Source organism: Lycium ferocissimum, unplaced genomic scaffold, assembly GCF_029784015.1.
Source record: "Lycium ferocissimum isolate CSIRO_LF1 unplaced genomic scaffold, AGI_CSIRO_Lferr_CH_V1 ctg18926, whole genome shotgun sequence".
Lineage (NCBI taxonomy): Eukaryota > Viridiplantae > Streptophyta > Magnoliopsida > Solanales > Solanaceae > Lycium > Lycium ferocissimum.
Window position 1 is genome coordinate 1 of NW_026718100.1, and position 14,239 is coordinate 14,239.

General features: G+C 36.4%; 1 protein-coding gene across 6 annotated transcripts; it reads left to right on the forward strand.

The window, feature by feature from the left end:
- Positions 1-4,341: 4,341 nt before the first annotated feature.
- LOC132042886 (homogentisate solanesyltransferase, chloroplastic) lies at positions 4,342-11,878 on the forward strand. Of its 6 annotated transcripts, none has more exons than XR_009411618.1 (11): positions 4,342-4,671; positions 5,122-5,243; positions 5,317-5,463; positions 5,613-5,838; positions 7,529-7,602; positions 9,187-9,279; positions 9,831-9,948; positions 10,051-10,132; positions 10,998-11,030; positions 11,495-11,572; positions 11,662-11,878. XR_009411618.1 is itself a non-coding variant. In XM_059433391.1 (11 exons), the coding sequence occupies exons 1-10, from the start codon at positions 4,477-4,479 to the stop codon at positions 11,567-11,569; spliced, it is 1,146 nt and encodes a 381-aa protein (XP_059289374.1). In that variant the 5' UTR covers positions 4,343-4,476; the 3' UTR covers positions 11,570-11,572; positions 11,662-11,878. The 6 variants fall into 6 exon arrangements, 5 of the variants coding, with proteins under 5 accessions (XP_059289375.1, XP_059289377.1, XP_059289376.1 ...); XM_059433391.1 differs by having other exon boundaries at positions 4,343-4,671; positions 10,070-10,132; XM_059433392.1 differs by having other exon boundaries at positions 11,495-11,878.
- The last annotated feature ends 2,361 nt before the right edge of the window (positions 11,879-14,239 follow it).

The window sequence follows — 14,239 nt, forward strand, 5'->3', positions numbered from 1 at the left end:
GGTAGAGAATTTTACTGAAAGAGAAGATTGATTTTCTTGGTTCATGACATTTTTGGCTATTATTATTAGTATAAATTGAGTCTCTACTTGGAAAATCCATTAGTTCAGTAACCCTTTTTCTCCTTGCCCATTTGGAGGTTGATAAAATATCTTTCTTGTTTGATTTACCAAATTTATAGGAAATTTCAGGGTATAATTAGTTGGTGATTTTGTTTGCTGACATTATCTACTGCTTGCAAGTGTTGTTGTGTGTCTAATAATACTATGGTATTTCAAATCTGCTAAATTTTGGTAAAATAACTAACAAAAAGAGACATCAAACATGAAGTTTATGAAACTTGGATCTCGGCCTGACACTTTCTTCACTACTGAGGCTGTTAGGTAACTTCAATTTTACTTAATTCAAGTTACACATACTAAATAATAGACTAACTAACTCGGTGAGGTAGACAATTCAAACATATTATCATCTTGGTTATTGGATAATGGAAACATACTAATGGTGGGAAAGGTCGCAGAGGGGGAGGGAATGGTAGGGGTGGAAAAAGAAGAGGAAGAGAGGGGTAAATGAGTTGGGCGGTGAGGTGGCATGACATTTGGTGTCCACCTCATCGAGTTGTCAATGTCATGTCAGATTTTATATCCATCTTGGACAATTTTAACGGAGATAGGGTATATTTGGATCCAAAGAATAACAGAGGGGTATATTTGGACCCAAAGTATAACAGGAAGGGTATATTTGGATCCAAAGTATAACGAAGGGTATATTTAACCCTTTTCTGATAGTACAGAGGTATATTTGACCCTTTTCCGTACCCAAAAGAGCAAGTTCGGTACAATGGCACTTGTTGACGACCCGGCCCAAGGTGATAGTCCCTGCGAGGAGATCCTCGCTCTGTCTGTCGGGACACAACGGCACGAAATGCAGCGTCCAGTGCAATAAGACGGTCAGTACGGATAAAAGTACTAAGTATGTAAGGCAGGAAACAATAACATAAGTAAGACATAGATATAACTGAATAGAAGTAACCTGAGCCATCTGAGGACATGCAATATGCAATGCATGAGTTTAAAAATCATATGCAAGTATATACATATAGTACATCAGCATCATCATATCATCCTCAACCTGTGTCCGGGGAGCATCATCATAGTAACATGCCCAGTGCAGTGGTGTGCACATCTACGCGCCTGCCTGGCCGACTATATCGCGGCGTGGTACAGTAAGATAATGAATATATATATATATATATGAGGAACGAATAGAAATGACATTTGGGCCTTTCGGAGTGACGTAAGGTCGATAACCTCCGAATAACTTTATGGAAATGCATATCAACATCAAGAAACCATTTAGTGAAGGTAATTTATCATAACCAGAATCAATTAGATAATTAAGGCATTAAAATTTAAAGTATAGGAATGGAACGCTCGTGTTCATGTTCTAGTTGGATTCGTTCCAAAGAAAGAAGGAAACGAACACCTTACATACCTTGTTTGCCTTCTAGTCAATCCCATCAACCATAGCTCATCTCGCGCCTTATCCTATAATAATGATAACGGTTCCCGTTAGGTCAAGGAAGTACTTGGTATATCATGTATATCGGGATGTATACTTGTCTTATAATGACTCGGACAACATTTCCCCTATTTATCTCACATTCTCCATATTCACCACAACCAACACAACCACAATCATATTGAATTCCTGCCACAACATAACTTATAAAATTAGCAAGTAGTCCATACAACGACAACAACATCAAAATGTGGTTTCCCACTATTAATTCCGTATTTCTCATCCTACGGTGTAGCTATGACCTGGACGGATTTAAATATATCTAGGAGAGGAGAATTCTTACCTTATATGCGAAGAACTACTCTTCTTCCACTTTGAAGAAAACCCGGATTTAACAACACGTTACAAACAACGAGATCGAAGCGGTGAGTGAAACCCGTAACAAAATTGAATAACGGTGCTATTACTCTCCAAGAAGAGAAACAACGTTAATTTATATGGAAAGTAGGTGCTGTATTTTTTTTTTTTTGTTCACTTGCTGGTAGCACATATAACAAAACAAGATATGAACAACTATTATTTCAATTAGTGACATAATCCAATACGTTTGGACCCCTTAAATAATCAGTTTAGCAGTTATATGTATTTGGTCCAAGGCTTGACATGTGTCCAAAGCACCTTACATGTGTCATACAAGCACCTTATGTGCTTATTTCAACACTCCACTTATGGTTAGCTAATGTCACCTTCAGTTTAAATAACGCCACTTGTCTATGACCTACATGGATTATGTCCACATAATATTTATTCAATACTCTTAATTAATTTCTCAACTTCCATTTTAATCCCTCATTTGACCAATTGCACACATAATTAATTTCTTGATCACAATTCACTTAAATAATAATCATTTTAAACACACTTCATATACTCATTATCATGCTCATGTGATATAATACTAGTCCATAGCCTCTTTTGGTACACAAAAAATATTATTCCCAATCCTCATTGTTGCATTTTTAAAATCTTGGATTACTTCGGGACTTCATCCTTTGATACACTGAGCTCTTGATCTGCATACATGAGTATGACCAAAATTCCATCTGGTCCGTATAACTTGTTCAACATTTCGAAATGCGACGAGACTTATTTTCTCTGATTCGCTTAATCTCCAATCTTTACATAACTTCCCTAACACTTGTTTTAAACCATCGCTAACCTTGTAAAGGAGTCTTAACCTCTCTGGGTTTACGTTAGTCTACTAATGACATACATGACGTAAAAGTATGAGGTGTAACTTTCTCCCCCCCTTTAGAACATTCGTCCTCGAATATAGGGGTGTACGAGGAGGGTCTTCACTGAAAATCTTGTGTCATCGTTGATAATCTTGTCCTTTGAGCTTATCTCAATTAACTTCTGACACAACTTAACATATGAAAGTGTGAGGTGTAACATCCTCCCTCCAATTGGAAGGATTTGAGTTTAATATACCCAAGTTTGTCCATATCCTTTGGGTCTTGCTTTTATCCTCTTATCTTCACATCCCAAATTCTTATCTTAATTTCAATTTTCGCAATTTTGTTTATTTTGATTTCTAGAGTTTCCAATTTAGTTCTTATCATGCATTTTATATCTTGCTATAACTATGAGCCTGATATAGTTTTACTTTTACATGGAGATATTGAAATAAGATCAATTGTAAGTTTGGTATGAGTGTGTTACCCTAATAAATATTATCAAGTTTATTGGATATACAGAACATTCATCTAATTGACAAAAATGTTCGATCTAGACATGTTATCTATTTCCATGAAGGATTACGGTCATACGATATTGTTCAACATGACAGTCGACTCATACTAAGGTAACATCAGTTTATAAAGCAAGTCAGAAATGTATTTGGCGTGATTCTAACAATATTATATGTCGATGATGCAACTCTATCAAAAGAGTGGAGGTGCAACATACACAGTCCAACTAAAGGGAATATTCATAAAGGAGATAGAACAAATCACATTCACCAAAGTTTTTCTTCATACGAGCTCCAGAAGTATGGTGATATCACCGTGCAACAGATTCGTTCGAGTGATAATATGATTGATTTATTCACCAAGTCTCTACCAACTAGAATTTTCGAGAAGATGGTTGACAAGATTGGGATGTGAAGATTCAAGTGGGATTAAAGTTATCATCAAGAGAGGTTAATAAGAGTTGTACTCTTTTTCCCTTTCAAGGTTTTTGTTCCACTGGGTTTTCCTTGTAAGGTTTTTAATGAAGCAACCAAAGGACGTATTATTATAAATGTACCGCGTATTATTAGAAATGTACTCTATTTCCTTCACTAGAATTTTTTCCACTGGATTTAGTAAGGTTTTAACGAGATACATTATCTATTAAATAGACATCCAAGAGAGAGTGTTATAAATATTATTTATTTATTATTGTGGATGTCTATCTTTAGGAGAAAAGTTAGGGTTTGTGACTTTGGACCAAGGTACTTTTCTCCTATAAATAGAGGGTTCTCTTCATTGTATTTTCATCACTCAAGATAAATTAAAGAATTCTCCTCCCTTCTCTTTTTCTCTACGTTATTCTTCTTTTAGCTTTATTATTTTATAACAAATTCTAGATCTTTTTTCCCAGTTACGTTAAATAAAAGGAAGTACTCCTCCTGTCACAATTTATTTGTGGGGGTTCAGAGTACGAGAGTCAAAGCAGTTAAGCAAACTACTTTGACTTAATTTCAAATATAAATTCTTCTAATATTTTATTATAGAATTTAATATTTAAAAACTATATAAAAGTGGGTACGAAGGGAGTATTTTGTCCAAGTAAAGCAAAGGTATCATCTGTTTGTTTGATAGATGGGAGGGAAATAGAAATAGGAGAAAGTGAAAGGGTGAGCAGAGAGAAATAGAAGTTTGGAGTTTGGAGCACCAGTGAAGAGATATCTGGGGATGGAGCTGGCATGTTCATCTTGCTCATCCCTTCGGTTTCATAATTCTTCCCGCTACACAAAGTTACCCAATGCTTCACCTTCTTTTAATGCTCCTAACTTGGGTGTGCTCAAATCTTCCAACACTTCTGCTGGATGCCACATTCGCTACAAAAAGACTGTTCTGTATAGAAAGCACAGGCACACCCTCATCCGGGTATGTTCAATTTGAGATTATTTCCATCATATCCCCCAACTGAGGAAAATCTCAACACCCAGTAACCAAGTGAATGGATTAATTAGCATTTTCTTGCAAGCTTAGTTGGGTTCTGGTTTTTTGCTGATATTTCTGGTGTTAGTTAAATATGATAGCAAAGAGCTTTAATTAGTTAAATATGATAGCAAAGAGCTTTAAAAGATAACAATAAGAAATTGATAACGTCTGTCCATCTGTGGAGGTATAAACACCACGTTTTGAGCTTTAATAAGTTTCATTGAGCTCGACATGACCAAAATTCTTTGCCCTGAAGATGACAAGACAAGAATAACTGACTGCAGCTTTTCAAAAATTTGACTCAGCTCAATTTTCTATTATCTATCTTATGAAGCAATGTCAGGGGTTGAAATATTCAATTAGTTGCATTCTTATGAAAGATAACACTTGCAGGCATGCTCTCAAGTTGGTACTGCTGGATCTGACCCAGTGTTGGATAATTTTTCACAATTTAAAGATGCCTTTTGGAGATTTTTGAGGCCCCACACTATACGTGGGACTGCACTAGGATCCCTGTAAGTGTTTATCATTGTCAATACTTTGGTGAACTTGCAACAGGCTTGTGTTAACCAATAATTTCTTTGGCAGCTCATTGGTTGCACGAGCGTTGATTGAGAATCCGAATCTAATCAGGTGGTCATTAGTATTGAAGGCCTTTTCTGGTCTTATTGCCCTAATATGTGGGAATGGTTATATAGTGGGCATCAATCAAATATATGACATTGGCATTGACAAGTAAGTGATTCCTTTGGTACTTTACGTTGCAGACTACTCTTGCAGGACGGACATAAATGAATTGCATCATATAAAATCTTTTTTTTCTCTCAATTACATAATGTATTCTTCCTTTTTTCTTTGATTACTGTTTCTCAAAATGTTTGCAGGGTAAACAAGCCGTACTTACCCATAGCTGCCGGAGATCTTTCAGTGCAGTCTGCATGGTTGTTGGTGTTATTGTTCGCTGTGGCTGGCCTTCTTATTGTTGGGATGAATTTTGGCCCCTTCATTACTTCTCTTTACTGTCTTGGTCTCTTTTTAGGTACCATCTATTCGGTCCCACCATTTCGGCTGAAGAGATTTGCTGTCATAGCGTTCCTAATAATTGCCACGGTATGCTTCTTTGTTTGCTTCTTACTTCTCCTTCAACAGTTGTGTGTAAGCTACCCTTACAACACATAGAGACCTGCATGTGCCCAAGTACCTCCATGGAAGAAGCAATATGCCTGAATAAACTATGTGGACATCGTATTGTAAAGTTTCTGATTGTAGGAGAAGGTGTAGGGCAGGTGGTATGGTACATTGTTTCTTTTAATTTTCTGTTTGGAAATAGTTTTGCAGCTAGTTTTGGAGAAGATAGCCAATTGAACATGACTTTCTGCCAAGTGTTAATTTGAACCTCGTGGCTTGGTGATGGTGGTCTGAGGGGCATGACCACCCGAAAGTTGTCATTCTCCTTGGTACCGTGTTTAAATGGCTGAATAAATTTCAAACCCATAAATCAAAAAAGGACAATTGACCCCAGTCCAACATAGTAAAGTACATTTTTTCCTTTTCGGCGTGCACACATTGAGTTGGGATTTCTAGCAGTTTCTACCTGTGACTGCTAGAGGCATTTTTTTAATAGAAACCACTCTATTGTATCTTGGTTCACACTTAGTGCCATTACAGAGGCGTTGTAATTCTCGAATGCCACCTGCTTCTCGCAGCTGTTCATATTTGCATCTGTATTTGTTGCGAGCAGTGTAAATTATGGAACCACTTATCTTATAAATGTTTCAAACCATATCCTTTCCTATAGCTTGATCTTCCTTCCTATCAAGAATTATCTTGTTGAACCTTACATTAAAGACTTAAACAATGATACAACAACGGATACGGGGAAACAATAAATTGACAAGGATAAACAAAAGGAAAAGAAAAGATAGATAGATTGACACAAAAATAGGCACAATTAGGCAACCAAGGTTCTTTAATAACCAAAACCTCTTAATTACACTCTAAATAGCACCAACCTCTAAGGCTGACCTCAAGGGAATTGAATTCCCAAGCAACCAATCCTCTCACAAACAATAATCAACAAGAGCCTACCAAAGGCCTCTCACAAGTTTCTCTCGCTAGAGATAACCCTAAAACACTCAAAATATTCATCAATTCATCAAAAGCTAAATAATGAAACGTTTAGCCTACTATTTATACTAAGAAAATAAGGAAGACAACTAGCTCTATTACAATTATACCCTTAATGAAGTAAGGGCCTTGTTTGGATGTCTCCCTTGGAAATGAAACTTGAAAAAGGCTTGCATTTAAGTATTAGCCTCTTTTGCATGCATAGCCTCCTTGTCCAAATAGCCTCTTTTCACAAATAGCCTCCCAAGCTATCTTCCATATCTTGAATGTGATGGTCTTGAAGCCTTCCATCCAAGCTATCTCACATATCTTAAAGGCCGTCCTATGTTGACCTCCCATGATATTCAAAGACTCCATCTTCATGAAGCTTGATGGAGTTGGGCTTGTATCAAACAAGGAAGTTAAACTCTGTTTCTGCAGTAGTCATCAACATTTAAAATATAGGATGCACCTATCAGGCAGTTGCCATTTTACGGGTAATTGGGTAACAATTTTTTATCAATCCAGGTATAATCACTCGAATCATCCATAACCAGTCTAACATCTTCTCACAATTCTAGATGGTTAATGTATTCATTACATTTTGATACTTGATGGTGCATATATCTTTTTGCACGGGCCAATAAATATCACCTACGAATATAATGGTCACAAGAATTACTATGCATTGCAGGTACGCGGTTTTCTTCTTAATTATGGTGTGTATTATGCCACAAGGGCTGCTCTGGGGCTAAGCTTTGAGTGGAGGTGAATGCTTTTTTCATACACTCTATTTCTTTGCCAAGATGCATGTTGCCTTTTCTCTCATCTCTCTGTATATTTATCTGTCTAAAGAAACAAAGCTTGTCAATTAAGTATTAACATATAAACCTGCATAGAGTTAAAGCAAATTTCTTCAAAAGCTAAAAAGGCATTAAATTATTTATGAAAAAGAAGGGCTTAATAAGAGATGTATGACCTCTAGTAGTCATCAGAAGGTAGCCACACCCCAGCATTGGCCTACTTTCCAGTCTGTCCCTCAGGTTTTTGAAGCTTTGTTGTTATTGTGGTGGGATAACTACATCAATTGTGCCGAGATCCTAAAAGGTACTTAATGTTTCAAGTAATATCTCTTCACATTCTAAATAAACAAATAGTAGAAAAGCCATCTGCTTAGTTTCACACTAAGGAACCCAGATCAGTAATAGCAGTGCAGGAGTTTTAACTCTTCTTGTCGTTCGTGTAAAAATGGCATGCAAAAGTAAATATAGAGTAGGAAGGATAATCTTGATAGATTGGATGAACTCCCAGTGTTTAGCTACCTATTCCTTAGCACTTCCATTATGGAGTTTTTGTTGACTAATTTTGAGCCAAAAATAATACCTTATACAAGACAGTTACCAGTTTCAATAAAAAACAATACCGTATCAAAGGAAAAAGGTGCCTTTTTCCAGGTCTCAATTCTGAACTGCCCTCCCAGCCCCTAGCCAAAGATAATTAAGGAAAAAATAGTGATGAATAAAATATCAACAAAAAACTGGTCAAATCAGCTTTTAAGCACTTGTTAGCTTATTTGTGTGTTTGGATAGACTATAAAAGTGCTTCTAAGCTAAAATAACCCAAAACAAGCCTAAAACTATCACTTAGGGTTTGACGATGTTTACAATATAACCCTTATATTTTCTTTTAATTAAAAGGTACCAGCTTTTGTTCTGCCATGTTTGCTATATTTGTAAGGTCTTCCTCTCCAATCAACAGAGATTTCCTCTGCTACAGTATCCTGTATAGACGTAGGGAGCTTCCGTTCTGTAATTACTCTTTCTTTCCTCTCCTTACCTCTTCCCTTTGCAGACCACAAAAAGAAGGCAATTGGTATATATGCTCCACAGAAGAACACCTCTGTATTTGCGCATGAATAAACACTGACAATCTAACCAAAGGGAAAAAATAACCTCTTGTAAATTATAATAATCTTATCTAAGAAATTTAGAACTTAAAATAGACTGGAACATAAATTCCTTTTTCGGGAAAACAGTTTTACAACTGAAAATCTAGTAATAATCAATCCATTTTTTTCCGTCAACCGTTTTAAGGGCATTTCACCGAACACATCAACTGCTTATTTTTTTTCTTTAGCACTTCTAACCAAATACTTAACTGCTTATTATTAAATTCAGCTCCAGCAGCTACTTAAAAAAATCAGCTCCAACAGTTAAAAAGTGCTTTTAGGCATCAGGTGCTTAAAAACTACTTCTATTCCACTAAGCCAAATGGGCTCTTAGTGAATAAGCAATTTATCTTGTACATCCTTATTATTGATTATCTGATTAGTAATACATATTTCACCTGCAGCTCACCTGTTGCCTTTATTACTACTTTTGTGACTTTGTTTGCACTAGTCATTGCCATCACCAAGGATCTACCAGATGTGGAGGGTGACCGCAAGTAAGTTGTAATACAAACTTTTAAGAAATCTGCTACTTCTTTCCCTACATTAGTTGGAGGTTTTTATGAACACTGAATTTCTTCGATGAAAAAGTTTTATCTGCTTACACCTGTTGTCAATCTATTTCTCTCAATCCATGTATCCTTACTTGAACTCCAATATTTTGAACTTTCACGTGATCCATCCCGTACCCCATTGCTGATATGCATTTGCCCATCTATCTTATTTTATGAAAAGAATTTTTTCATGGATCTGTTATTGTTCAAATATTCATTCAGTTATAGGTGTTATTGTGTGCCTAGATTCGCGGTTTAAAAAAAAGTGTCCAGATTCAGTCGAAATGATACACCAGAATAATCTGTACTTCATTACAGAGAATAAGTATTTACCTTATTGTAAGTAGAGGATAATTACTACCTAGATCAAAACTCCTACCCTCTTGTGTAGTGTCACAACTAATTCAGTAAGAAATCTTCTCTTCTTTTGTCTCTTTTTTCACAACTGTTGGCATCTACAAAGTTCCTCTTTTTCATTTAATGTACTAATATAGGTTTCAGATATCTACTTTGGCAACGAAGCTTGGTGTGAGAAACATAGCATTCCTCGGCTCTGGGCTTTTGTTAACAAATTACATTGGTGCTGTAGTTGCGGCAATATACATGCCCCAAGTGAGTTCATTTTTCCGCCTAGGTTTTTTTGATATTGGCGTCTTCTTTAGGTTTAACAAATCCTGATTTGCTGCTCTCCGTCAGTAATGATTAATAGAATAGCGTAATTCTCTTATCGCAGGCCTTCAGGAGCAGCTTGATGATACCTGTACATGCCATCTTGGCATTGTGTTTAGTTTTCCAGGTACTTAGTTTGAGTTTTGAATCTGAACATGATTGCGTCACTTACCTAGGTTACTTAAAAGCTGCTCTGTCATTTGATTCACACAGACTTAAAAACCTAACCATTACTTTGTACTATGAGTAAAGTTGTCAATGTATGCTCTATTTTTCATGATGATCTAAAAGTCGGACAGTGCCCTATATTCGAGTTATGTTTTATTTGTACCATAATTGCTCCACCTTTGCGAATTAGTTAAGCCTACTCTCTGACTGCTAAATGTGAAGAGAATTTTATTTTATTTCTACTCTATCGAGTATCGTGCATTTCTTCATTTGGTCAAGAGCATGAATGAATTCTCAAATAAAATAAAGTACAAGAGCATGGCATAATACACTCTTTAACTACTTTGTAATTTTTAAATCCATGGTACAGCATGAAGAAGCTTTTTAATGTGGAGAAGCTCTGGTAAACTGTTACTGATGTCTCTGGTTATACAAGGAAATGTTATTTACCAAACCTGAGCAATGATAGGATTTGCATATAATATTGTTCTAGTCTAGATTCTAAACGACAGTTTGGAAGTTGCCTGACGTTCCTTTATTTACTACTCTAGTTTGGGAGGTTGGATTATATAGTTTTCTTTTGTCAGTTGAATAATACATTTTGGCTTCTCTCAAACTTAAAAAAGTACAGTAAATGCCAAAGGAAGATGAATTAGCTTTTGTTCCTTTGCATTAATGTTTTCATTATCAATTATATTCTGGGGATAGTTCTATTGTTTTACCACTCCTTTGTGGAATAAGCTGTGGCTTACAAGAGAGATTGGTCCCACTGTGCTGCCATAAATTTTTCCTCACATATAAAATGCTTTGTTATCTATTTGCAGGCATGGTTGCTGGAAAGAGCAAATTACACTAAGGTAATTTTAACACTTAAGTTCTGCATGACGGTCTGGGTGTCATCTCATGATTACATTTATTCTGATGGTAATCAATTGTAATTTGCAAGTAAGAGAGATTGGTCCCAGTGTTTCTCTTGTTGATCACTTTGTACAATTTCATACCCTCTTTCTGTTAGTACTTTATTGTTTTTTATGTTCTTCGCAAAAGAAATAGAGATCCTGCGTGGATCAACTGCTATTTCTTGTTACCTGACCTCTGAGGGTAATTATTAAACTGAGTTAACCAAGGTTTGACTGCAATAAGTAGTTTAACTTTTAATTACAAGCTCAATCCATTCAGGATTTTGGCTAGCAAATTTGTCACCACTTAAATCACTGACGACTACAAAACTGTTGGCTATTTCTATTTTCTAATAGAGTAGGGGAAGTAGGAAGAACTTACCACTGTCTGATATCTTCATTTTATGTAAATTTTTTTGCAGGAAGCAATCTCAGCATACTATAGATTCATATGGAATCTTTTCTATGCGGAGTACATCATCTTTCCTTTCATCTAACAAGTACGTTTTTGTTCCATAGCCTTTAAGTGGTGGCCCTCAAAGTGACTAAAGAAATGGAAGTTTACTTTCTGGTTTGCTGCCGTCTGCAGGACAAAGGAAAGTGTGTATAGATGCCGTTCAGTGTTAGGTTTTCTGAGACGCATGGGGACTTTCTTTATCCTTTTGGATTATATTGTTGTATATTCTTAGGAAATTCATCAATCTACTGAAGGATGAGGTTTAATCTTTTGTTACCGAATAAGAATGGTGTATGAGCATCAGTTACCCTCAGTTTCAGTTTTGTCTATACAACAGCAACTTTTAGCACCTGATGGGAAGTTCTGCATCTCAATGGTTGTTACAATTTTCCACACGCTCTATTGATAATGGCATTTGAATCCAGGGATTCCAGCGTAAACAGTGTTTACTAAAGAGTTTAACTTGCCGATGCTATAAAAAATATTTAAAATCAGACCACTTCTAAAAAATTATAGATTAATCTCTGTAATAAGCATTGATTTTATAATTTGACAAAAAAGATAATTAACTTGCTATAATGAGTAAAATTTGACAAACAGCTTCTTTACACTATCGTTGTACATAAATTCTTGCTATGATTATACTGTTTTAGGTCAACAATTTTGGAATAAACAAAGAACACAGGAAGAATGATGAGCTGATAAAGGACTTTGACTTAACCAGAGGTTTCGGGTTCGAGCCTTGGGTATGAAAAAAGATTCTTGGTAGGGAGCGCTTCTCCCAAATGGGCCCTACGCGCGGCACGAATCTGCATACACTCAGGTTGCAATGCGGGCACCAGACACCGGGAAAAAAAAAAATGATGAAAAGGACTTTGAGAGACTTTATTGATCTTTTTCTTCTGTATAATCTCTTCTACAAAAGAATGGCTACATCTTGCACTACAAATCTACATGGGAGTTGTAAAGAATGAATGAATGAATCAATCAAATACGTCGTATTCCTAAATTAGTATGGAAGGGATGATTATAAATAAAAAGAAAAGACATCAAAGAAATCCTAGCAGAAATTCCGCAGACAAGGAAAAATTTGCAAAAATCAATTCCACCCTCCCCCACTGTCACGACCCAAACCGATGAGTCGTGACACGAGTGTCTGATCTCTAGTGACCAAACACCCCTGCACTCATATCTGAACCATACTGAACATCAAGGGCCCATAAGTGACTTAGACTGATCTCAAACTGCCTCATCAAGGGGTGACATAATGAACTCTGTACATTTACATACATACAAGCTGAAGGAACAGTGCAAGCCGACTAGGCCGCTACATATACAGTACACAAAAGAATAGGAGCCGATGAGGCTACATCATCTGACATATAGATACATCCAAAAGAATGGCATGCCAAAATAGACTGCAGCTCCGGATCAAATGGAGCGCACCAACTACTGCTGAGTAAAGGTCCTATTGAGCGGGACCACCTGTCTGTCTACCTGTACCTGCGGGCATGAATGTAGTCCCCCAAGTAATAGGGGAGTCAATAAGGACAATGTACTAAATATGTAAGGCATAAGGGTAACATAAGTATAATCATAAGAATCATAAAGGGAATCTGAAACTCAAGGCTAAACTGACTGTCTGCATAGATTTGTATAATCAAGTATCTGTACAACTGACAATGCCTCTGTGGTCGCATAATCTACGTGCTCTCAATAATAATTATGCTCATGTATATAAATATAGGTCATAGTGCTGAGGAACGTTCAGCCCGATCCATATGTCATATAAAAATACCGAGGAATGTACGGCCCGATCCATATATCATACAATAATGCCGAGGAACGTACGGCCCGATCCATATATCATCATCAAGGTACACCAGCTGATCAGGTGGTAATGCGTATATAACGCCTATCCCTTTCCCCATACCCCATATACATATAATACACGCGTATATAACGTCTTCGGTCATGGTATATATATATATATATATATATATATATATATATATATATATATATATATAAATGCAATGCATAATCGAAGCGTGTACATAGAACTCTCGGGAGTGACATAAGGTCATATTACCCCCGATGGACAACCTTTGAGCTAACATTATCAACATAAGTAATCTCAAGACCCATGAACAGAAGGAGCAATTGTACGGGGTATAGGAACATCAAAGACTGAAGTACTCCTAGTGCGTCTAAGAGTAGAGTAATATGAAAGCTCGTTCAATCGCTTGTTGGCTCATAACATAGGATCATGCCAAAAGAAGAAGGAATAGCCTTAACATACCTTAACGTCTCCTTAATCGTTTAACGTTCTCCTTCCACGTTCACAAGATCTGCATTAAAAAGGATCATACTAAGGTTAAGTGTTACACCTCGGAAAATTTCCCGTTAGCGTGCAGTGAATAGACTAACGAAGGGTACGAAGTATACGATGTTTGGGCAAGTAAGAAATAGTCTTTAATGGTTCTAATTAAGATTTCAAAGGCATTTGAAGTAGGAGACGAAAGTTGTTAAGGAAAGTAAGGTATATGGCATGTGTCGGGCAAGATTTACGAGTATCGAATTAATGATGACTTAATGAAGTTTTGGAGAAGAGTTATAATGTCCCTTGGATTGTTAATGAAGTGTTAAATAAGTGTTAAGAAGGTTCCATAAGTACTTTAAGAACAAACAAATAAAGGAATTGAGTTTG

What these genes read in the sequence shown, in the direction of transcription:
- LOC132042886 (XM_059433390.1), top strand. Translation starts at nt 4,477, where the DNA reads ATGGAGCTGGCATGTTCATCTTGCTCATCCCTTCGGTTTCATAATTCT. An exon ending in CGTTCCTAATAATTGCCACG is followed by an intron (nt 5,839 to 7,528) that starts GTATGCTTCTTT and finishes TATGCATTGCAG; the next exon opens with GTACGCGGTTTTCTTCTTAA. An exon ending in GATGTGGAGGGTGACCGCAA is followed by an intron (nt 9,280 to 9,830) that starts GTAAGTTGTAAT and finishes GTACTAATATAG; the next exon opens with GTTTCAGATATCTACTTTGG.